Source organism: Passer domesticus, chromosome 8 (genome assembly GCF_036417665.1).
Source record: "Passer domesticus isolate bPasDom1 chromosome 8, bPasDom1.hap1, whole genome shotgun sequence".
NCBI classification, from domain to species: domain Eukaryota; kingdom Metazoa; phylum Chordata; class Aves; order Passeriformes; family Passeridae; genus Passer; species Passer domesticus.
The window spans coordinates 53,208,441-53,232,327 of NC_087481.1; the positions used below are offsets into that span (position 1 = coordinate 53,208,441).

The 23,887-nt window shown below is 43.4% G+C and overlaps 1 protein-coding gene across 3 annotated transcripts in view; it reads left to right on the forward strand.

Moving 5' to 3' along the window:
* The window catches only part of GRK5 (G protein-coupled receptor kinase 5), a 155,785-nt gene that overhangs the window by 107,436 nt on the left and 24,462 nt on the right, over positions 1–23,887 (forward strand). The window contains exons 5-9 of one of the 3 annotated variants that reach the window (XM_064431455.1): positions 14,638–14,738; positions 17,591–17,683; positions 19,794–19,857; positions 21,411–21,551; positions 22,641–22,831. In XM_064431455.1, the coding sequence (XP_064287525.1) occupies positions 14,638–14,738; positions 17,591–17,683; positions 19,794–19,857; positions 21,411–21,551; positions 22,641–22,831 (590 nt within the window). Of the gene's footprint in view, positions 1–14,637; positions 14,739–17,586; positions 17,684–19,793; positions 19,858–20,545; positions 20,564–21,410; positions 21,552–22,640; positions 22,832–23,887 lie in introns of those variants that run through there. The other 2 variants (XM_064431456.1, XM_064431457.1) reach the window with 2 other exon arrangements.

Genomic DNA, 23,887 nt, shown 5'->3' on the forward strand with positions numbered 1-23,887 from the left:
TCTCATCTAGGCTCCCTTCCCCATGAAGTCTTCTTTCCAGGATCCTGTGTACTCAGGTCCTAGGAAGTCAGTAGCATTCCCTCTCTCTTGCCTGAAGTTTGCTGAAACAGCCACATCCAGCAGCCCGTTCTGAGCTCTTTGGTGGGGGGGAAATGTAGGGAGCACATGTGATCCTCACACTAGGAACACCAAAATATGAGTGTTTCCATGGCTTCTGTAGCAGCTTCCCTTGAGGGGTGAGCAGGAGGGCAAAAAACCCACAGGAAGGGTGTCCTGTAGCTGAGGGAAACATTCTCTGCAGAATTATTCCTCCTCCGTGCACAGGAGCAGCACAATGCTTGTCACACCAGCCAGGTCAAGGTTTCCTGACTAGAATCCTGCTTCTTTAAAAAAGGCTTTAACAATTTCCATGAAAAAGACACTTAAAGCTGCCTTCTTGACTTCATAAGCCCCTAGGGCAGAAGTCCAAGCCACAGGAAGTCTGAAATTTCTGAGGTTGTGAAATATGATGGTAAAATGAATTGGTCACAAATATTTCTTCCCTGTTTTTTTCCTAATCTCAGCAGTTGAGTGGAAAAGGTTCAGTTTTAGGTCCATTTCCATCTGTAAATGGCTCCATTGAACTGTTGAATTAAACTGAACCCAACCTGGCTCCATTACCTGACTGCTTCTTGTACTGGAAGAGCAAAGAGATATATTTACCTTTGTACTGCTTTTAAATTAGACTTTTACGTCTCCATGCAGCATTTTTTCCTTCCTGCCTGACAGCTGCCATGCCTTACTCTACTAAATCACTATCCCACTATTTGCTTTTTCACTGTAAATCACCTTGAGAGACTTGAAGAGACGCTATATAAAACTAAATTGATTTGAAATGGCTCTTAAGACAGTCTCCATATGCCATTATAGTTTATATTTGGACTCAGCTGGGTACTAAAAATGTTACTGAACAGGATGTCTAATGTGTATTGTTATCCCCATTAAAATACTTCACAGAATATGAAGAACAGCAACAACATGAATTTTCTTATCTGAATTCCTGTCCAGTACCCTTTCCTCCAGGAAATGCACAGAATAAAGGCCATGTTTGCACTTTCTTTGCTGCAAGAGGTTAGCTGGGCACAGCAATAACCTCCTTGCACCAGTCTAAGGCTATCAGTGTGGATTTGGGTAAACAAAATGATGTCTTTGTTTTTATGAACAATCATAGGATAAGGAAGGGAGGGAGAAGTCCCTTGAAAGGGCCTCTGGCTGATCAGCAGTGCCTGGCCTTCCACTTGTCTGCTGGCTAAAATGTGCCCTTCTCTCAAACCAGCTGTTTATGGAGAAGAAAACGTCTCCATAAGATGGGTGAGATGAAATTAAAATTACACATGAGGCTTTCTGCTGGGCCAGGCCCCGTGGCTGAGCCAGGCTCCTGCTCACAGACACCTCTCCCATCTCTGTGCACCATCAGAGTAGTTTCCTTTTGGCCATTGCTTTGATCTTGACAGCAAGGACCTTTGCCTCTCTCCTTGAGATTTCTTCCCCTCCTTCCTATTTCCACCCCCAAAATAAATGCTAACTTCAGCACTTGTGCTTCTGGGTGAGTCATCTTTGCTGGTCAGTGAAGCTTCATCTATCACTTCTCAATGATTCTGGCTGAATCCTGCAGGTCACACCATACCAAGAATTGGATTCAGGTCCTGAGACCTCTTCCTCTACCTGTTTAGTTTTACTAAATGCCCCCTAGGGAACATGTTATAATTAGTTTTTGGGATGGCCAGAACAAAAGCTGAATGCCACTCTAAGGGAAGCAGTGGAAGATAGAAAGATTAAGCTTCTGTAAAGCAATCTGCAGAGTTTAATGCAAGACAGAGGCTCTGTCTTTTGAAAGGTGAGCCTTCAGGGGCTGTTTTCTACATTGTTATCTCTCCCCAACAAATTCAGCTTATGTCACTTACATCCAGTAAGTCATCTCTGTCCCCCTTTAAGCTTATTATCTTGCTGATAAAAGGCCACCACAGTATCTCTTTTCACTGGCTGCAGTGGATGGCCCCTTCAGGCTTGGTCCAAGAGTTATCTCCACAGCAAGTTTTCAAATTTTTCTAAACCCTATGCATTTCATTAATGACCCAATTGAAGTAAGCAATGAATGAGGTGCCTGTCTGTCCACAGTGTGCTACAGGGACTCGGGATGGGCTGGAATTATTTACTTGCTCAAAGCATTATTCACTGCATCCTTTGGGCTCCTATTAGGGGACTTTTCAGGATACAAAATGCTTAAGTAGAAATCCTAGCATGGCTTGAGCCAGGAGAATTTTGCCATTTAATTAATTACCCTGGGACTTTGCCCTTTGCCTCAATGGATTTCTCATCTCCCCTTTCTATTGACTTCACTACTCTACGAGCACCATTTTAGCCAGACATGATAGCATTACTTAGTTCTCTGCTTTGCAGCTCACATAATCAATACATAATCCAGTCTCCAGAGAAATCAATGGATAATTCCTGTTGTTGCTGCAGAGACAGCACGATCAATATCTCTGCTGATCACTGTGTCTGAGTCCAGGAAAGTACCTTCTCAGTGGGCTCTCTGAAAAAGCTCATCTTTCCCAAGTTCAGTTCTGGGAAAATATCTGGGTGGCAGAACAGCAACTGTGTTACTCAAATTAATGCTTTCTAGTCAGGATTTATTTTAATAGACGTTTGTCTGTCACTGAGGCCAGGCTGTAATGTAGTGTGGTAGGGAATCTGAAAAATCACAGTGTTGCCTTGATTAGGAGTCCCTTTGCTGTGGTCTCAGGCAAAAAGGCTTTTTTCTCACGGTTTGCTCGAGTCCTATTTCCTCATCCTTTACCCACTGTTTATAATACAAATGTTAGTTAACTAAACACTTACTGAGGGCTTCTGTCTCCTGCAGTGGTGCCAAACTTGCAGGAGAGGCTGTGGAAACAACTTGGAGCCTGCCCTGCCCTGATGATGCTGCCCCAGAACAGGTCCTTGGGTGGTCCTGTGTCCTGTCCTTTAGGGCTGCATTTGCAGTGCCTTTGCTCAGACTGGTGGAAGGTCTGGGCTGGAGGCATTCACTCCTCTGGTTTTGTGCTCATCAGAGCTATTGAAGCTCTGCTTCTCTTTCCCTGTTCTTCTGGAGAGGTTGCACCCCCCAGTGCACATCCCTCCTTACTGTTTGTTGTTTTTGGTCAGGAAAAGCATTGAGATGCTTTGGTCATTGAGAGGAAGCCTTCTGGCTTCCCTGTGTTTGCTGGAATTACTCTGACTTGACCCTTTGGAAAATGGAAACTTGATTCCACTATTGGATGTCAACCACACATGCAAACCTGGCTTACATCTGCCTGTGAGGCAGGGCAGGCCCCCAGCTCCTCTCAGAGAGCAGCCAGCCCATCCAGAAGGACTCTGCAAACAAAGAGCAGATCTGCTCAGGATTTTCTGGCAACAGGAAGGCTCTATTTGCCTGCCCTTGGCTAATGAATATGCTAATTATAGTTTTCTCCTCCCTGTTTTGGGGGGTCATTTTTTCCCTATCCCCTCTGCATGCCCCTCATGACTTATATTTGGTTTGTATGGATTATCCAGTGGCAAAGGCAGTCAATTCTGAAAGACTTTCAGGTCCATTCAGCTTTCCCAGAAACAGCCTCTTCTGCCTGAAAATTTTGCTCACATGGGAAAAAGGGAATCAGCCTTTTCCAGCTGTCTGGAACACTGACTTGCAAAACATCCAGGAATCTGCAGGAGATGGCTTTTGTGTGTTTGCACAGAATGACATTAAAATAGACCTCTGGTGAGTCCAGCCTCTTGCATTCCCAGCACTCGGCCTTGGAGGCATCTGGAATGGAGAGATGAGATGACTCTTTCTGCCCACTGGCTACAGGGAGCCTGGGGAGACTCTGAGTGTCTCAGCTTCTGGATTATTAAAGTGTGATGAGGTGAATTCCCTACTAGGTGTCATGCAGAATACATTAAATAACCTTGCATGGTGTACCTACACAGGTTTCTGTGCACAATTTATCAATAGTCAGGAGTCCTTTGAAGACCTGACCTCCACAGCCCATCCATTCCCCCACTTGCTGCAACTTTGCTGGTTGGTTCAGTTTCAGATTTCTAGAGCTAAAAGTATAATGGATCAACTAATGTCTCCCCCAGCTCAGGATTCCTTGTGCTAAACTCAGAAGCAGTAACAGGCAACCCCAAGAAAGCAGAGAAGGAAGAGGCACATGGCGAGAATGGCAGTTAATCATACTTTATTTTTCACCTGGTTCCCTTGTAATAGGAAATTACAGGATTCTATTACAGAAATTACAGAACCAGGATTCTAGAAAAACATCTGGAGACTTCAGCATCTGAGGAGCCTCACAAGAACAGGTCAGGCAAATTCCAGTGAGGTGCCTGAGGCTGACACCTTTGGTTGGGATGATGCAACTAGAAGAATCAGTAAGCTGGTAGACTGCTATTTTAACTTCGAACCAGGAATCACAGGGTTTTAAATTTCACAGAAATAAATATATTTAACTTCCTTAAAATATTGCTAGATAAGTGTAAAAAGTGAGATTTTTTAAAAAGTCTTTTATTTTGCAAATTGATTTAGAAATAATCAGCATATTTAAGTTGTGGATAAGTGACACTTCAAGCTATTCATGTTTAATAGTTTTTTCCCCGTAATTCAACAACATTGAAAAAAGTAATTTAACCTGCTTGCCAAGCTTCAGCTTGTATGCTATTTTTTTTAACCGAGTCAGACTCTGACCTGAGTCAAAAATCAAGCATAGTTTAACAATAACAGCAAGTTTATTATCCTTGCACTGATGTTGTTTGTCCAACAAGCAAAAGTGAGGAAGAGTGGAATATGCCACTGCAAACAGCATGTCATTCCCTGCAATAAATGTCTTCCCTCCCAGTTCCTTGCAGATGGCTGTTACCATATGATTGCTAATGGGTTGTGTGATCCAGGTGATGTGGGAATGCCCTGTTTCCAGCAGTGATTTTGTTTGCCTTCCTGGGTGTTTCCAGTCTTTCTGTGAGTGGGCCACTGGCTCCTGCCTGATGTTTATTTAGTTTGTTTCCTAATTCTTTTCAAGACCTTCCCGGACTCTGTTTTGGATTTTTATTTTTTTCATTCAAATGTTTCCTCAGGATTTTGACCTGCTAATGGAAAAAGATGAAGGCAAATTCTATAAAATCCCCCCTGCAACTGATGGCAAAACATCAGCTCAGTGTGGATCAGGCTTCAGCCTGCAAGGGAAGGGTTACTCCTGTTTACAGCCTTGTGTCTCAGGAGTGAATTCAAACAGGGATCTGTTTGTTTTCCTGCAAGAAAGCCATTCAGTAACATTGAGGTTGTAAGTGAGTGTTTATCTGTTTAGGGTTTGTTGGGGTTTTTTTGGTTTTTTCCTTTTTTTTAATGGAACAAATGACATTTCGTTTACCAGAGGAAGCCAAGCTATGACTATTGCAACATAAGGTTGCCTGCTAATGTTTAGGCCATCCATCAGTGCAGGAGGATGTTAAAAGGTAGGAAGGCCCTGATAAGAGGCTGGACACTGGATGTTATCCAAACCTATTAAGCACATGTGACAAGAGAAAAAAAACTTCCTGAGAAGAGAAGCTTTCAGAATTATCCTGTCATGTTTGCTGCTAGCAATAGTGGGAATATGCTGTTCTCCCAAAAAGCTTTATCAAATATCTGGCTGCTTGTAGGGCTGCTGACAAAAGTGGTTCTGTGACACTCCAAAGGATAGTGAGCAGCCTCACTGTGGGGAGGACAGAAAATCCTGCTTGACATAAACCTTGTCTTCTGTGTTCCTTAAGCTGCCCTCCTCATCCTGCTGACAGGTTATTTCATCTGTTTCCATCTATTAATCTGGGTGCAAAATGCTTTTAAGGCAGGAAGAGGGCAACAACAAGCAAAACAAAACTTTCCCTTCCCCTGCTTTAAAAGCAAATTTATTAAAAACTATTTCAGCTGGCTGGTTTATGAGCACCCCTCCACCAATAAACCTATTGTCTACAGAAAGGAGGAAAAGTGTGTTTCTTTGGTGAAGAAACCTCTATGAGCATGTTTCTAAAGAATCATTTTAAAATTATGGGTAGGGAAGGACTAGGGTTTGAAGATCCAGGAAAATATCCTGCCAAGCACTTCTTGTGAGGCCAAATTTCTCACTAATTGAAGTCAAAAGCATATCTTCTGTGCTGACCAGTTTAGAGTCTTAAAATAAGCTGTACCAAAAACCCCATAGCTGGTTGGGATTGCGGTGAGTGTTTCTGTTTAATTGAAGAGTATAAAGCCTGCAGCTGATTCACTGGACTTGCAAAAGGAGATGATGAAGCAACTGAACTTTGTCTCATGGGACAATTTTTTATTTCAAAATTACTTTCTATGGGGCTTTGGGTGTTTAAGCTCTGGTCACCAACGGGAGCCAGGAAGAATTTTCTCCTTCTTGAGCCTAGGCAGTCTTTTCCTTTGTTGCTCCAAAACTCCTGTTGTGGTTATGCCCCCAGATTTCTCTGAATCAAATAAGTCAACATTCCAAGGAAACCACACTTTGGAGAGAAAAGCTGTATGTAGGAAACATGTTGACTCACAGCATTTGCATGGCAGTTGCTTGTTTGCCACTATCGGGAGCAGAAATGCGGTTTCTAGAAAGGAGCAGCTACAAAAATGTCTGCTGAGAGGAGGAAAAACAAGGTGTAGCCAGATAGCAGGCCCTGTTGCTGACTAACAGGAGAGCCAAAAAATAATTCATATACTTCCTCTGCACTTGTCAGAAGGGAAGCCTCAGGGGCTGCTGTTTTCCCAAGGAAGGGCACGGCTCTAGACTACAGCTCCAGAGAGGAAGGATGCTGGGAACCCAGGGAGAAAACTTCTCCTTTTTCTGCTGCTGGGCTTGCTGAGGCACAAGAGGTAACCTGAGGAGTCTGGGGCAAGTGAGGGAGCCTGAAGCTACTCCAGCTCTACCACCAGGACTGAGGTGGTAGCATGGCCCTTTGTGCAGTATTGGTACAACCCCTCCAGGCTGGAACATGCTCAGCTGCTTGCTGAGGGCTCTGCTGTCTCCAGTCATTGTATTTCTCTGTGTGTCAACATGTGTTTTGATAGTTTAGTAGCATATGAGGGAAAACAGATTTGTCATGACTCCAGATCAGCTTGCAGCTACAAAACAAACTCCACAGCTGACAGGCACTGACGATTTGCTTCACTCAGATACAGCAAGTGATCCTGCCATGGGTATTGGGATTAGCCTCAATATTTTCTCTGCCAGTGACCCTCTCTGTAATCCTGGATGAGGTATTTCATATCTTTGGCCCCTGCTCCCACTCCCAGGGCTGGTGCCTTTGGTTTGCTTTGGAAGCTCTGGCTCTCATGACGTGTCTGTAGTGCCTGCCACTATGGGCCCCCATTCTTAGGTGTCATGTCTACACACTTGTAATAGATAAATTACTGCCAATAACACAGCTGCCTTCCATGCTCCCATCCACCTCACTGCCAGTTCCTACATCTGTCCTCTCAAGCAAATATCCTGGAATTGTGAAGCCTTTTGCTTTACTGGTTCTCCTCATACAGACTCAAAAGACTGTGGCGGGGGGGGGGGGGGGGGAAGTAAAAAGAAAATGCAGAAGTTGATTAGTTAAAGTGTTGCAGCTGCTCCTGATGTAGAATTGGCTGTTTACCACACATACAGTCAAACTGAATAGATAAGATCAGACACAGGGGAAGGCAAAAGAATGTTCCAAGATTTCTTTGTGTAACACCAAAAGGCATCAGGAGACTGCGTGTGCTGTGGCAGTGCTGGGATCCCTTCCCTCACCAGGAATGCTCAGCCTTGATTTCCCAAAATCTAAATACAACCAAGACATTCCATTTCCTCATCTGCTGCTCTCCTTTGAATTTCTTGATAAGACTCAGTGATCTTAAAGGTCTTTTCCAACCTAAAAGAGCTTTGGATTCCCCCTGTCAGCCCCTTCACACTTTCCCTCAGTCAGTCCCTGGCTGCATGGTTGGAACTTCCCTGGCTGGAGCTTAGACTGCTGGATAAAGCCAGTATTTCCAGGTTTTTTGTGTATGAACTCTTCGTGTCTGATCATGCATCATCTCACACAAAAAGTTCATTTTAGCCTGTTTCTGTCATAGTTTTGAGGTCTCTACTAGTAGCAAGAGTGTGTGGAGATTTTCAAACAGATTATATGTGGAACATTGCTGTCAACATCTGAAAATACACATATCATGAAGACAAATGCTTGGAAGGCAATTTGAGAGGCAGCTCAAGAAAAGTTACAGCTTGAACTTTTGTCCATTGACTGAAACGTTTTTAATTGTTTTAAGCCAGTTTGTTGTGGAATGTTTTCATAACCTGAAACATAACATATGCTGCACGTTATTTATTTTACGCAAGCGACTTTTAAAATAACTCATCATGTTTCAGTATCAGCTGCATGCCTGAAACTTGCCAGGAAAGCAGTTGTGTTTGTGACAGAAGTTTGCATGAGGTCTATTCAATCTAAAGAGTGTGGAATCTTTCTGGTTCATATAGCTTCTGCGGTGATGAACAGTGTGCTGTAAGACACCCTGATGACTCACATCCACTGGCAGAAGCTGGTATGAAATGAAAGCCTGTACTTCTAGGTTTCTATTCTTTATTCACTAATTGCAAGGGACAATTGGACTGATTTGAGGAATCTGAGCATCTCTAGCTTTCATTTATCTCAGTGCGACTTCTTTGATTCCAGTCACAGGTGATGATCAAATCTTCTGCAAAACACGTCTCTCAACCTCCTGTGCACTGTTCTGTAAAATATTGTGAGATTGCCACCTAGCTCATGAAGGCTTAATCCTGCACTGAAGATTTATTATTTTGAGGTTCTTAGAGGAAAGTCGTTGTGAAAGGATGAAGAATTACCTTCAAACTATGGACCAGTTCTGTTTCCTACAAAGTCAGTCTGGCCAAACTCAGTGCTTTCCCTTTTTCTGGTCTGAACTTGAGGGTTCTACAAGCCATGTCATTTATTTTTTTAGGAGACAGTGATGATTGAGACAAGTCTTTGAAGCAGGATTGTTAATTTGCAAAGATTCTTATTCCTTTACTCAGAGCTACAGGTTTCCTTTGGTGAGCACTCAGCAAACAAACTCCCTTCATCTGTTCTCATGGCCATGCCATGTGCCTGTGCTTTGTGAAGCCCAGTGTTTTGCAAAATCATTGGTACAAAGGATTGGGAAAGGGCTCAAGAGCCTCTTGCATTGAGCAGAGATCAAATACACTTAGATGATCAACAGATGTCTGAGTGCCCTTGGAGGTCTTTCAGACCTCTGAGAACAGATTCCACAATATTCATAGGCCTGTTCTTCTGCTTCTCTGTGTGAAAAATTAGAATAAAAAGCCTTCATATCCAATTAAGTGGATTTCTTCACATCATTCCCCCAGAGCAGAGCAGAATACACAGAATAATTGATCCCTGCCCTTTTTATTAAAAACATTTCTATACTAAAAGACCTTTATCAAGTTTCACCCTTGCTTTTCCAGCCTAAACAGATTCTAAGATTCCTCAGTGTTTTCCTCTGGGCTTTTTTTCCCTGAGCATGTTTCCCAGCACTCCTGGCACTTGGTGCTCTTGTCAGCTCTCTATAGGTCTCTCAAATGGTGGTGACCCCAGCTGGATATGTCTTTAGCTGGATCCTCAAGACACCCCTCTCAGTCCACTCTGTCATGTGGGCACTTTTCCCATGGGAACAGCAGCGTTGCACACGGTGAGCCAGCTCTGCCCACGCGGGTTTGTGTGTGTGTGCATCTGCTCTGGGAATAACTGGGTACACCTGCTTCCCCCCTCACCCCAGTTCCACAAGTGTGAACCCCAGCTGCTGGGCTGCCAGGAAAATGCTTCTGTTCCTTGGAAGTGGCAATCTCTTCTGGCTGCTTTCACTCCCACAGGTGTGCAGGCGATGCCTGTGGCGCACCACGTCTTGACTGAGGTCATGCACAGTAAATGTTTGGAAATGTTTCTTATCTCATAAGAAAAGGTAGAACAAATAACACATCTGTTAAAAAAGTAAAAGAGAATGCCTCCCTTGGTATTGCCAGCACTTCAGCTTGTTTGATAAAGGGTTTGATTTGCTGATAGATCAACAAAAGGTTGGATGTCCCCACGCAGTCGCAGGGGAAGCACTGAGAGATGCTGTGAGTCGCATGGCAAACACAGAGAGATGACTTTAGAGAGGTTTTTTTGACGGCTGTCCTGTTCAGTGAACTCAGCAAAGACTGGGTCTTGGAGATCCGGGTGAAATAGCCTGTAGCAAAACTTACAGAGCTGTCAGAAAAGGAGAGGCCACGTTTTAAAGTGTAGCGATGCAACATGACATTCAAAATAACAGATGATGGGGAGTCACAGAGCCTGGAAGCTCTCATCTGGTCTGAATCAGACTTTGCTACTCTTCAGTACTTCAGTGGGGTGCCAGGCCATGGGCAGCACCTGACACTGCTGCTGGACAGGGCCCTGCTGACATCCAGGCTTTTTGTGGGTATGAACACAACTAACCCTGAGCAAGGGTTAGTTAGATCAGCTGTTCTCATGCCATTAATGGAAAGGGAAGAGCATCTGAGAGGAACTCTTTTCTAAAGACAGAAAAAAAAAATTTAAAAGAGGAGACTTTTCTCAGGGTGGGCTAATAGCACTCAGAAGTAACTGAAAATCCATTTCTTGTTTCTCAAATAACCACTAACACAATTCCTTGTTGTGCATTCTTTTCTTAAAAATTAAATGGGAGAGTATCATAAAATGGAGCTATTGCCATGCCAGCAAAATATTTGTAGAGGGGTTTTAGTTTCTGGCCATAAAAGAGAAGGTACAGGAGGTAGGAGATTTTGGTTAAAAACTGGTAAAAGTATTGTGGACTTTTTGACTATTAATAAAATATCTGATCAATAAGGATGATGTGATGAGAGAAATTTTTGTTGTAGGATCAACTTCAGCACATCTTGTGCTGCCATGAATCTGTTTTGCCCTAGTGTTAATCAGTTAGTTTGACTGGCATAATTTCTGATTACATTATTGTAAGTGAGATTAAGAATCTCTTTCTTTGCCTTCAGGAAACAGAATAGCCATTAGGGGAAATATGGAGCTATACTTGTAACTCCCCAGTGTTTTGTTTTGAATGCAAGAAAGTGTAACTGGTTTCTGCAGGTGTTTCTGAGGAGTTAGCAGAATAATCTTTGTCACAAGCTCAGATGTAATGGTTTTAATCACGGTGTATGGCTCTCCTAGCTACCACAGGACATTTAATATGTTGGAAAAGGTGTCTCTGTTCCCTTGTAAAAGCCAAATTTGCTTTTACAGCCATTGCCCATAATGCAGCAGGAGAATGGTGTTAATAACCATTTCATTGTGGCTGCAGAAATCTTCTGCACCTCTCCAGGGAAGAAGCAACTTTTTCATCTGTAAATGGCCAAGGTGTTACCTTTGGAAGCTTTCACTCTTGGGATCCAAAGGCTTCCTTGCACGCATAACCTGTGCTGCCTAATGGTTCTCCAGGGGAGCAAAAGTAGGTTGGTGGGTTGGGTTTTGGGGTTGTAATTGTTTCTGGCTTTGTTTGAACTTCTGAAGGCTGTGGGTATGCACAATATTCACACAGGGAAAGTGGCAGCCATGGCTGTTTAATGGGAGCAGTGGGAGCTGGGAAGTCTCAAGGATATTCTCAGGAAGGGTCATGCAAAGGCTCCCTGGAGCTGCAGGCAGAGTTGGGAAGGGTTGGGTATGTTCTTCCCAGGCATGTGGTGCCCTGAACTCTGTGAAGGGCTGCAGAATGGCACAAAATGTTTTGCTGGGTCTACAGAAGCTTTGGAAATTATCAGCCTCTGGGAAAAAAAAACCAAAACAAACCTCTATTCCTTGTTATAGAAAATGGAGTGGGCTAGGGAAGTGTTTGCACTGCACTCTAAGGCTTTAGTCCAGGCATGGGATTTCAGTGAGTCCATGTCTTTGCCTACCTTGATATTGTTACCTTGCTCAAGTTTGTGCAGAGGAAGTAAAGATTCAGAGGTCAGCAATGAGTGGTTTTGAAAAACCAGTGGTGACTGTATCTCCCACAAACTTGGAGAGAGGAATCACAGTTTGTGTCATTTTTAAATACTTCCCACATTGTCTTACTTACTATTTCTTTTGCTCATTCTTCCCCCCTTTCACTACAATAATTTAATTTCCTCTTTATGAATAAGAGTTAGCTGATGCTTATAATTTATTTTTTAAAATGTACTTTGATCTCAGACAAAGTTTGATGGAATTAGTACTCCAGTAATGTGTCATGGGCATGATCTTCAACACTAACCTCAAGGCAGTTTACCTTCCACTGGGAAATGAATTCCCAATGGGAGATGAAATTGCCTGGCATGAGTAAGAATCAGGTCACTTGGTCTAAATGACTAATTATGCAGTTTAGTACTTAGCTTTTGGATTCCTGTCTTGACCTCTAAAAGCAGAACAAGTTCCAGATGTAGTCAGTAGTAACGTCAGTTAGAGGCCCTGGAATGGATTTTACTGAAGTGCTGCTCCATTCACATCAGAAACACTCCTGGTCCACAGCAGCCCCAAAACCATGGAGTTCAGGGTGTTTGTGTTCCCTGTAAATCAGAGAGATTATCATCTTGACCCAGGGCTTGGACCACTGGATTCACACAGCCACCTACCAGCTTTGGGCTGCCAGAGAGCATGTGTGTGCAAATGTGTATCCACTGAGTGCATAAATTGTAAATTAAAGGTATTCATTCATCTGGTTTCTAGCCAAAATCAACTGGAATACTGCTAATCATTAAGCTTTTGTTCATATCTGAATATTGCTTTAAAAGCCTTTGGTTTAATCTGCTTTCCTGTCTTTTCCCCAGTAGTTTCAGTGCTGTAGGACTGGAAAACAGGAAGTTTTTGTGTAGTTCTTTCATTGCTTCCCTCTTGCCTCTACTTACTCTCTTGAACTAAAACTTAGATTTTGTTTGTGGGCATGTACAGTTACGTCAGTGGTCAATCAAGCTGAGAAAGCCTGGCTTTGTCTCAGTCTCTACCTTTTAGATGTTAACATGAGGGGCTGATCTACCTCTCAAGAAACCGTGAGACTCTTTAATTACTACTAAACTACTCTGTCTGTGATTAAAAGTGGGTGTTCCCTAGATATCTTTTGCTGAGGAAATGCAGGAATATATGGAAGGAATGAGGAAACATTTCAGTGAGGTCAGAGGTGTCCCCAGCACGCTCTGCAGATTGTCTGTCAAGGCTGAGCAGTGAGAGTGCATTGCACAGCCTGCACAGACAGTTCTGTAAACCATGTTCCTATTTAAAAACATTCAAGTGGAACAAACTTACTTTTTCATGTCACAACCAGGATCATATTCACATTTCAGCAGTGGGAAGGAAAAGATAAAAGACTTAATTCAGCTTTCAACATGCTGGAGATTTTCTGTGGCTCCACCTCTGCCCCTTCCCCTGTCCTCATTCCCAGTGTTTTTGAACTCTGCCTGCAATGCATTCCAGTGCTTGCCAAGATATCTCTGACTAGGGGTGAGTTAATGAGAACATCTGGCCAGGAATGAGGGATGATGCTCTGTGCCCCACCCACTCAGCACAGCTGGTGGTTGTGGGCATGGATGGGGGACCTTACTGAGCATTAAGGCTTCTGCAAGGGAAGAGGATTTTACCATCTATGGCTGAGTTTACTGAAAATACCCAAATCCAGGTTATTACATAACCAAATTGGTTATGTAAAGGGACTTTCATGTACATTGGAGAAATACCTTTAAATAAGTGCAAACACACACAAATATACACTTTGTAATATAATTACAGGATACATTCAATGTGTGAGAAAGTGGACTGCCTAAAAAACTGTCTTTTTAGATAATTAGTCCCAAAAGTCCTAAACTGGTTAACCATCAAGGCATATTGCAAGAGACCTCTCTTTGGTAAAGTTTGCAGGGTTGAATGTACAAATATACATTCTCTCTAAAGGGAGGAGAGGATGAAAAGAATGCATGTGGTTGGTTGGCAAAGTTCCTTTCTGAAATTATTATTTTAAAGCTGCTGAATTATTTTTGTGTAAGGATGAGTTAAGGTGTCCAGATACTTTTGTGAACAACTTTTTAATATATAGATGGATGTAGATCTATATCAATAAGTATCAATGCTCTGCTCTTGTTTTGCTGTGCTGGTCAAAAAAAAAAAAAAAAAAAAGAAGAAGAAAAAAACAAAAAAAAATTGATTTTTCAGACAGCACAATGAATTACCCATGAAGTGAAAATACTGGGCAAATTCTCTTTTGTTTAATAGAATGGGCTGTACACAGTTCAGGCCAGCACATTTTTCATGGGATGCAAGGGAGCAGTTCAAAGAATTGGCAAGCAGTGGGTCCTGCATATTCATGAGGCTGGGCAAGGAGGTGAAAGTACCGGAGAAGGCAGAAAAGCAATGTGAGGATAGAGTGGAATGTGGAGCGAGTTGCCACGGTATCCTATTTTACTGCTCTTTGACGTAAAGCTCCTTTGCTTTTACACAACCGCTGGAATTGAATGGAAGCAGCTCAGGGGCATAAATAATGAATGTGCCTCTCACACGTTAAGAGAGCAGAATCTGCACCTCGTGGAGAGTTAATGTGCCCCTCTCTTCTCTCCCCAGTCTCCAGCCTATGTTCCCGAAGTCAGTCAAGAACTTATCCAGCAGACAGAGGAGAAACTCAAAAACAGTCCCTGCAAAGAGCTGTTCTCTCCCTGCACAAAGTAAGTATAACACGACACCCAAAGATGCCAGCAGCTTGTGAGGAATGTGGCAGTAGAGACATTTCAGCCTGAACCTGAGGCAGGTATCTTTGCTCACAGTCCTTGAGGCAGAGCTGACAAGTGGTGAAGTCACTTCATCTGAACAAAATATAATAAATATTTCCATGCCATTATATGCCATACACACAGGCACTTACTGTTTCAGGTATTTGACAGAGTGTTCCAGCCAAGTAAACCAGCCGTGGATTTCATGCTGTGTGAAAAGAGCTACAATGATAATGGATCCAAAGAAAACATCTCTGTTTCAAAGTGAATAAAAATTAAGTGGCTATACAGTCCATTTAGACAGAGGAATGTGCAAACTTGCTCCGCATGGCTTTTCCAGAAAATCTTCACCAGGAGAACGGGGCTTTTTTAATGCTTTCTGTCTGCCTGTGGCGCTCAAACCAACGTGCATTATTTCCCCCTTTGTCTGGGAAAAGGCTTATCAGTTTCTGCAGCGATTTGTGCCATTATGTGCTAAAGCTCCAGGTATGCAATCTGCCTTTGCAAACCCTGCCCCGAGTGCATCCCCGCCAGGAGATCATAAACCAATAAAAATATGAAAAGGAGGGACCGTGGCACGCGGGCCCGTGTGGTTTCTGGCTGAGCAGGGTTTGTTTTCCCTGGGTGATGTAATGGGGATTTGTAAAATTTGCTCCGCTGTCATTCATTGTTTTGACTCATTTCATTGACCTTTTCTGGTTCCAGTTATTCTTTGCCTTGGTAGGAGCTGTGGGTTATTTCTGGCCTTCCCTTGTAGCACAGGCAGTTTCCTTGCATGGGCCTGGTGTCCTGCAGAGATGCTCTGTGGCTCACACCACTCATGGGTGCCAGTCCCAGTGACAAAGGCAGAGCTGTGCTCCACACAAACCCCCCTGGTGCCTGTTTCCAGCGCTCAAATCGGTTTGAAAGCTGACAGTTCCCTCTAAAATGCACTTTGTTGCTGCCAAAGAGGGGAACTAAAAAGCAAACAACTGCTGAAAGGCAGCTATTGTTCTTTTAAAATACGTGCAGCTTTTAATTAACTGAATGGAAAGGGCAAGCACTGGGCACCACTTAATGCAGGCTCCTTCCTTCATCCCAGCTGAAACCCAGGAATGAGCCAGGTTTGGGACCTTGTTAATAAATATGCTGATCATTTCACACAGACTAAAATGAGGTCAAAAGGAAGTTTTTTAAAATTGCTGTTGGTATTTACTGGTGCTGAATGGTATTAATTTTGGAAGGGTTCACAGTCAGACCAGTAAAGGGAGGTACACATACAAATACGAAGCCTGCTGTCCTGGAGGAACAGGGATGGGATGAGTTCTATTCACATTTTCATAGATAAAAATCTGCAAGAAAAGTGTATGTATGTAACTTTCGCTTTTAGCTTTAATATTTTGACTGTCTGCTCCTGCCCTCTGCCAACATCACCTAGAATTCTGATATTTAATTTGGACATTTGTTAAAATAAATTAGGACTTACTTTTTATTTTATTTTGTAATCTTTAATCCATTAAGGGAAACTCTTATGAGCTCTTATGATCTGTGTCCAGTCAAAGCTAATGAAGACAGCAAAAATTTGACTCGTGCATACTGAACATGTGCAATTACCTGCCTTCTCCAAACTGGTGGTGCAAGCATTAAAAAAAAAATAATAATATTGTAACAGCTGAGAAATTCCAAAAATACTAGCTCATGAAGGAGGAGGAACTGAAATGAGGAGACACATTACTCATGGTGACTTGTTTGCTCAGAGAACTGCCCCAGGGCAAGACATAGACCATCCATCCCCAGACTAGAGCAGTCATTCAGAGAGGATTTCCTCCTTCCAGCAAGATCTGGAAATGTGTCTGTATGCCCTTAGACATGGACACAGATGTGTCTGTATACACCCAGACAGAAATGCTCATTTCTTTGGGCACTTTTCACCCAAACCCAACTTGTGTCCTGCCAGTGCTGCCAGCAGAGGTGGATGCAGGAGCCCCAGCAAGCAAAGCAAGAACCAGCACCAGCAGTTGTTAAACAACGTGACCACCTTCATTTTAGACAACTCCCAGCTCAGCCCATGTTTTCTTAGTTCCAGCCTTTGGCCTTTCTGATGGGATGCCTGATGCTCTCTGGCTGTTTGCTGCCTGCCACAAGCAGCAGACTTTCTTCTCACATTTGCAGACTGACCTTTTTATTCCATTATTCAAAAGGCTCCATCCACTGCGTGAGCCCCAAAATTCTTTTCTTGATCCAGAAGCAAATCCACATTCCTGTTCAGACTTTTCTTTCCTCTGTTTTACTCTACAAAGCACATAGCTGTTAGGAAATCCCCTTTGACTTTAGTCACATGTAGTAATTATTCTATATAACAGGAATTGAAACTGATATTTTTGCTCAAAATGATGCCTCAGATGGTCTCTCTTTAATAGAAATGGGCTTCAGCCAGAAATTTTCTATCCAGATGTAAACATCCCTCAAAGTTTAGGAGCTCAGTTCCTGAGGATATTGTTTCAGTTTACTAACAGAAGCAAAGACATTCACTGTGTGGTGGCTAACAATCTCTGTAAAAGTCCATTAAAGCCAGTGGGAGTTGCCCTGATAATTTTCAGCAAGCAACACCAGTATTCAGCTTGTATGAGGCCTCCTGTTATGAAATACATCAAGCACATCACTTTGTTTCTATGTTGAAACAGTGAGCAAAATAAAGTGCAAAATAAAATAGAAATAGCATAATCCTACCATACAAGAACTCTGGACTTTTCTCCTCTTGTTTTATTTCTCTTTTGCTCAAAGTTCAGGATTATAAAATGCTTATATATCCTTTTCATCTGAGATAGATCTGTCCTTGACCATCTCAGTGGGGAACCATTCCAAGAGTACCTAAACAGCATGTACTTCGACAGGTTTCTCCAGTGGAAGTGGTTGGAAAGGTAAGTGTCATTTTTTTTTTAATAAAAATAAATAAAAATGTTTATGTTTACTTGCAAAGTCTGTCGAATATGCTGAATATCTCACAGTTGATAATGTTTGCTTCTACAGCTCAAGTGTTGGACCATTTAATGGGCTTAGGTACACTAAACATATTAGGTATGATTAATGTACACTCTGCAACTTCAGCTGTCTTTCTGTTTAGCTACCCTCTGAATGTGGTGACTTTTTGTCTGGAGCAGTTGTCACTGTTATTAAATCACTCTGAAGAGAGGAAAAATGTGGCATATAGATCCTCTCACTGTATTTATTGGCTGGACATTCCTAAGCACATTTAATAACCAGGCAGCCTTAGTGGGTATTAATTTGCAAGGAAAGGGCTTGTGCCTTTCCCTTGTCAGGGAGAGCTGCAGCAGACGGTCACTGCTGGGTGACAGTGACCTTGAGCTGGGAGAAGCCCCATTTTCCACAAATGGCATTAATTACGGCGGATGAGCCAGGGCCGGATCCATGAGCGGTGTGTGTCAGCAGGACGCCTCCAGATCAAAGGAGCTGTGCCAGTTCCTCTCCCTGGAAAGCTACAAAGCTGCTGCTCAGGAGGGGTGGGCAGAGGGAAGAGCCATTTCATGCCAAGACATGCTCCACATGCCATCTTTACTGAGCCCAGCATTTACTCTTCCATTTCAATTAAAGAAACATTGAGTGATTCATCTCTAGCCAGGCTATTCCCTATCTGTTTTCACATTAGGGATAAGGAATTTTCTGCAATGCTTTGAGGATTTTTTTTTTCCATTCCCCCAACAAGTGTGACAAGCTATTGGATATGCCTGGCTTAAGAAGCTGGGAGAATTGTTTTTAGGATTAGCAAAGAGATGTTAGTAGCATGGAGTGATCAGCTCTAAGGGAGCAGTCACAGAGTCCATTAATTCCAGGGACATCGCTGAACATGTAGCTATCACTACTAATTGTTGCTTTTAACCCCAAAAGCATTTGCAGCAGCCTCACAGAATACTGAAAATAACATATTTTCCTCTTCTAGTTTTTTGCTGTCTGCATACTATTCTTCCCCTACTTTGGAAAACAATAATGGGCATTAATGAAAGGATTTTCTTCAGCATTTATTCTTCATTGTCATCAACCTCATCCCCCCTGTGGTGGGAGCAGCCACGTTGCTGTGCTCCCTCTGCCGGCTGGCTGCCCAGGAGGGGAGCCAGGAGAGCAGGTGTCCATATCCACTGCTGGCATCCTTGTCAAACCTTGGGGCTGGAAAAACAATGGGATCTCGCTGAACCTGGAATTCCTCTTCTGTCGTGTTAAAAAAACTTTTACAGTAGCAAAGTAAAAGTTTGGTGTAGAGCTGGAGCTGTTCTGGTGGAGCAGATTTTGTGGGAAGCCTGGGAGGTTGTGTAGGGATCATGTCAAGTGATGGGGAGCACTCTGCCCTCCAGGACAGACTTATTGAATTTTGCTCTTGATCCCTTCTTGCCCATGATGCTCCCCCAGGGAGAGGGTAGCCCAGAGGGAATGGACTGGCTTGGGTCTTGTTTTCCTGCTCTCCCAGCCTGCAAATGTCACACAAATCCATCTCTCCTAGGATTGTTTTTGCCTTTGATTCATATGAATTTCATGGTTTGTTTAACACAACGAAAGTATTTTCTGGTGGTTTGAATTTTGGATCTCTTTTTCTCATCTTGCTGGCCAAGCAAAGCAATGAGTTAGCCCACCCTATATGTCATGGGAATTAATATCTCACTGGAAGATCTCAGGCTTCCTCTTTGCTTAACAAAGGCCAAAGCTGTATAATGGAGATTCAGAACCCTCCTTGGTCCAAAGATGCTAGCAGAAATTATACTGATGACTCACTAATGTGTTGTATTTTATTACAGCTTAATATGTTGGAATTGAAAAGTTCAAGCCATACATAGTATTGAAGTAATGTAATTATGTAATTATATATTATATTATATTATATGATTACCTTGAAATAATGGGATTATATAATATTTATCTATTTTGCTTTTCAAAAGTATGCTCTGAAATAAATAAATCACAGAGAGTGCATTAAACATAGTGTGGTGGGGGGGTTTATTTATTTATTTCCTTTTCTTCCAGGCAACCAGTAACAAAAAACACGTTTAGGCAGTACAGGGTACTGGGGAAAGGCGGCTTTGGGGAGGTGAGTAATTCTGAAATTTTCTGTTAAGAGTGGTTCTTACTTTTTAGGCACTGCAGGTACAGGAGCCTGATGTGACAGAGGCTGATTTACATTAATTGCTGACAGTTCTACTTAACCCCTCATGACACCATAATCTCAAAAGGACACTTTTGAGAGTTGTTTTGTGTTGGCTGTTGCATTCACAGTGGAATTGGGGTCACACCCTTATTTGTATTTTCCTGGTGTCTGGAGGTGGCAGCAGAGGCAGGGGAGGTGCAGACTGAGAGATTAAAACCCGCACAGAAAAGGGAGGTGGGAGAGGAAGCAGGCGGAGGAAAGTGAAATAATTAAACCAATATTCCGCAGCAGGTTTGGAAACAGTAGTCAGTGCCCCAGCTGGCCCCGCCTAGGCCTGGCTCGCTAAGCTGCCTTAAAAGGTCTAAAGCACAGGAGTTGGTGGGGAGTAAAACAGAGGAGATGGTGAGGGGTAAAGCAGGAGTAAAGCAGAGGAGATGGTGAGGAGTAAAGCAGGAGTAAAGCAGAGGAGATGGTGAGGAGTAAAGCAGAGGAGATGGTGAGGTGTAAAGCAGGAGTAAAGCAGAGGAGATGGTGAGGAGTAAAGCAGAGGAGATGGTGAGGAGTAAAGCAGAGGAGATGGTGAGGAGTAAAGCAGGAGTAAAGCAGAGGAGATGGTGAGGGGTAAAGCAGGAGTAAAGCAGAGGAGATGGTGAGGAGTAAAGCAGGAGTAAAGCAGAGGGGATGGTGGGGAATAAAGCAGAGGAGATGGTGAGGAGTAAAGCAGGAGTAAAGCAGAGGAGATGGTGAGGAGTAAAGCAGGAGTAAAGCAGAGGAGATGGTGAGGAGTAAAGCAGGAGTAAAGCAGAGGAGATGGTGGGGAGTAAAACAGGACTAAAGCAGAGGGGGAATAAAGCAGAGGAGATGGTGAGGAGTAAAGCAGAGGAGATTGGAAGGAATGAAGCAGGACTAAAGCAGAGGAGGTAGTGAGGAATAAAGCAGGACTAAAGTAGAGGAGATGGTGAGGAGTAAAGCAGGACCAAATCACAGGAGATGGTGGGGAGTAAAGCAGGACTAAAGCACAAGAGATGGTGAGGAGTAAAGCAGGACCAAAGCACAGAAGATAGTGAGGAGTAAAACAGGACTAAAACAGAGGAGATGATGGAGAATAAAGCAGAGGAGATAGTGGGGAGTAAAACAGAGGAGATGGTGAGGAGTAAAACAGGACTAAAGCAGAGGAGATGGTGAGGAGTAAAACAGAGGAGATGGTGAGGAGTAAAACAGGACTAAAGCAGAGGAGATGGTGAGGAGTAAAACAGAGGAGATGGTGAGGAGTAAAACAGGACTAAAGCACAGGAGATGGTGGAGAGTAAATAGGAGATGGTGAGGAATAAAGCAGGACCAAAGCACAGGAGATGGTGAGGAGTAAAGCAGGACCAAAGCACAGGAGATGGTGAGGAGTAAAGCAGGACCAAAGCACAGGAGATGGTGGGAGAAAAGCACAGCCCAGACACACGTTTGGTTGGAATTACGCGGCAATTTTTGTGCTCCGTCTGCAGGTCTGCGCCTGCCAAGTGCGAGCCACGGGGAAGATGTACGCCTGCAAGAGATTAGAGAAGAAGAGGATCAAGAAGAGGAAAGGCGAATCCATGGCACTCAATGAGAAGCAGATTTTAGAAAAAGTCAATAGTCAGTTTGTAGTGAGTATTGTTTGAGCTCCATGGTTCCCTGCTCACCTGTTCTGGTTGAATCCAGTGCCTCCTCCATCTCCTGCTCCTGGAGAGGTGCCAGAAGCTGAATCCCTTTGCTGTGCACCTTAGCCCTGCTCCGTGCACCTTTGTTGAGTCTCATTGTAGTCTCTGGTCCGTGAGAAGTGCAGCAGTCAAGGGGCCTGTGCCTGCCATGGGAGCATGATGTGTTTCAGAGCCTTGGCTTGCATCACAGCTGCATCAGGACGAGCTATTCTTATCCAGTGTGATCACCTGAATTCCCAGGGTCTGGGAGAGAGGTGCTTGGAGGAGTCTGAAGGAGATTCAACCCAAACAGATCAGATGAGACTGGCTTGCAGAGGCATCTAAGCAGTGAGGTGGAGCTGGCTGGCCTGATGCAGGGCTCCCCTGAGTCACACCAGCTCTTGTGCCAGCTTTAAAACTTGCCTTAGATTTAGAAAGAGAAAAAAGGTGTTATCTCAGCATCTGTCATGTTCTTTATACTTATTTGAGGAAACACTGTGTATACAGCAGATGCAAGGTGTTTGCTTACATGTTTACTTGCCTCTGCCACAGGATGGCACATATTTAAAAGTGATGGGTAGATTTTGTCTGGTCTGATTTTTCCTCCACCAAAGGCTCCAGGGATGCTGCTGACCTTCACATTTCCGTGATGGTCAATTTGATCACCCCAGGACTGGGGTATCTGGCCCTAACAGGGAACTCACTGAGATGCAAAACCGTGCAGCAGGAGGTGTAGATTCCCTTGATTGCTAACATTTCTCATACATGGGAAAATATGCCTGGAATTAGTATGTTTGTCCAGCCTCTGAAGCCATCTGAGCCTTGAGGGTTTCTGGTAATAAATAGGCTGGATTCCACAAATTAATCTGTAGAATCCTAACATCTGATTTTTCCATACTTTTAAAATACATGTTTGCCATTGTAAGAAAGCTTATACCAAATTCAGTCAATGTAGTTTTTTTTTCATTTTCTGGAGAAAATCTTTAATGAAGAGCTAGCACTTCCTTCTTAGCAGCCATCTGAACTGTCACAACTGTTCTGCAAATGTTTTTCTAGGTCAATTTAGCGTATGCCTATGAAACAAAGGACGCACTGTGTTTAGTTCTGACCATAATGAATGGAGGTGACCTGAAGTTTCATATCTACAACATGGGAAACCCAGGCTTCGAGGAGGAAAGAGCTTTGTTTTATGCAGCAGAGATTCTTTGTGGCTTGGAAGACCTTCACAGAGAAAACACTGTGTACAGGTAAGCACTCTCTAGAGTTCTAGGATGTCTGTTCTGGGTAGGAAAGAATTGTCTGCTTCCTCCCTTCTTATTGTGGTGCTGCACAGCTGAGATGCCTGAGTGCTTTGGCTGAAATTTTGCAGAGCCCTGTATAAATACAGCATGATACAGTAATCATGGAAGGAAGCAGTAGCTTCCCTAAATACATCCTGTCTAAATTATCCAGAACTAGCACAAAGCTCCCCAAACCCTACCTCAGTGTGCACTGGGCAACAGAAGAAAATGATGGCAGTTCCTTTAAAGGGATTTCATTAAGGAATTGAGTTCCTAGCTGGGATGAAATGGAGATCATTCCATCCAAGCCTCTATTTTAATTAGTTAGATTATTTTGCACGAGGGGCTGCAGCATGTCAGGTGTGGGAAAACTTCTGTTGCAGAGGGCATGCAGTCCCACAGAGGGCATGGATTTCCACTGGTGTGAGTGTGATTAGCTGGATGGGATCATGGTGACCCTGGCGTGCCAGCCGTGGAAGGGGGCCCATTCCCAGCACACCACAGAGGCATCCTGCTGGCAGCATCCCCCATCCATGGGTGCAGCCAGCGGGCACCGCGCTGCCCGGCGCCGCCGCTGCCGCTTCCAGGAGGGCAGATCCCAAGTTCTCAGCTTCCAGTTTGGCTTCCAGCTCTACACAAGCACTTTTCCAGGGCAGGCTGGATAAGCAAGCAGATTGCAGACAGAGTTCTTGTGACTCCACGAGGATTTATTTTTTTTAATCAACAGCCACTGTAGTTGTAAACAACGGTTCTTGTTTGTCTTCATCATCCCCACTTGTGAAATCATCATTGTTGGCATTCACAGCAGAAGAAGGCCTGTAAATTGATGAAAGAACTTCCAAGGACAATGATTAATAGACAATAAGATGCTATTTTTAAAAGCCAAGCCACACTTTAAATCATTTTATATGCCTGGGTGTAATACATATGATGCATGTGCTTGTATGCATAGAAATTGCAGTATTGTTCGTTGGAGATCTCTTAACAAACTGACACTTGGTTGCCTTGCATCTTGCTAGCTGG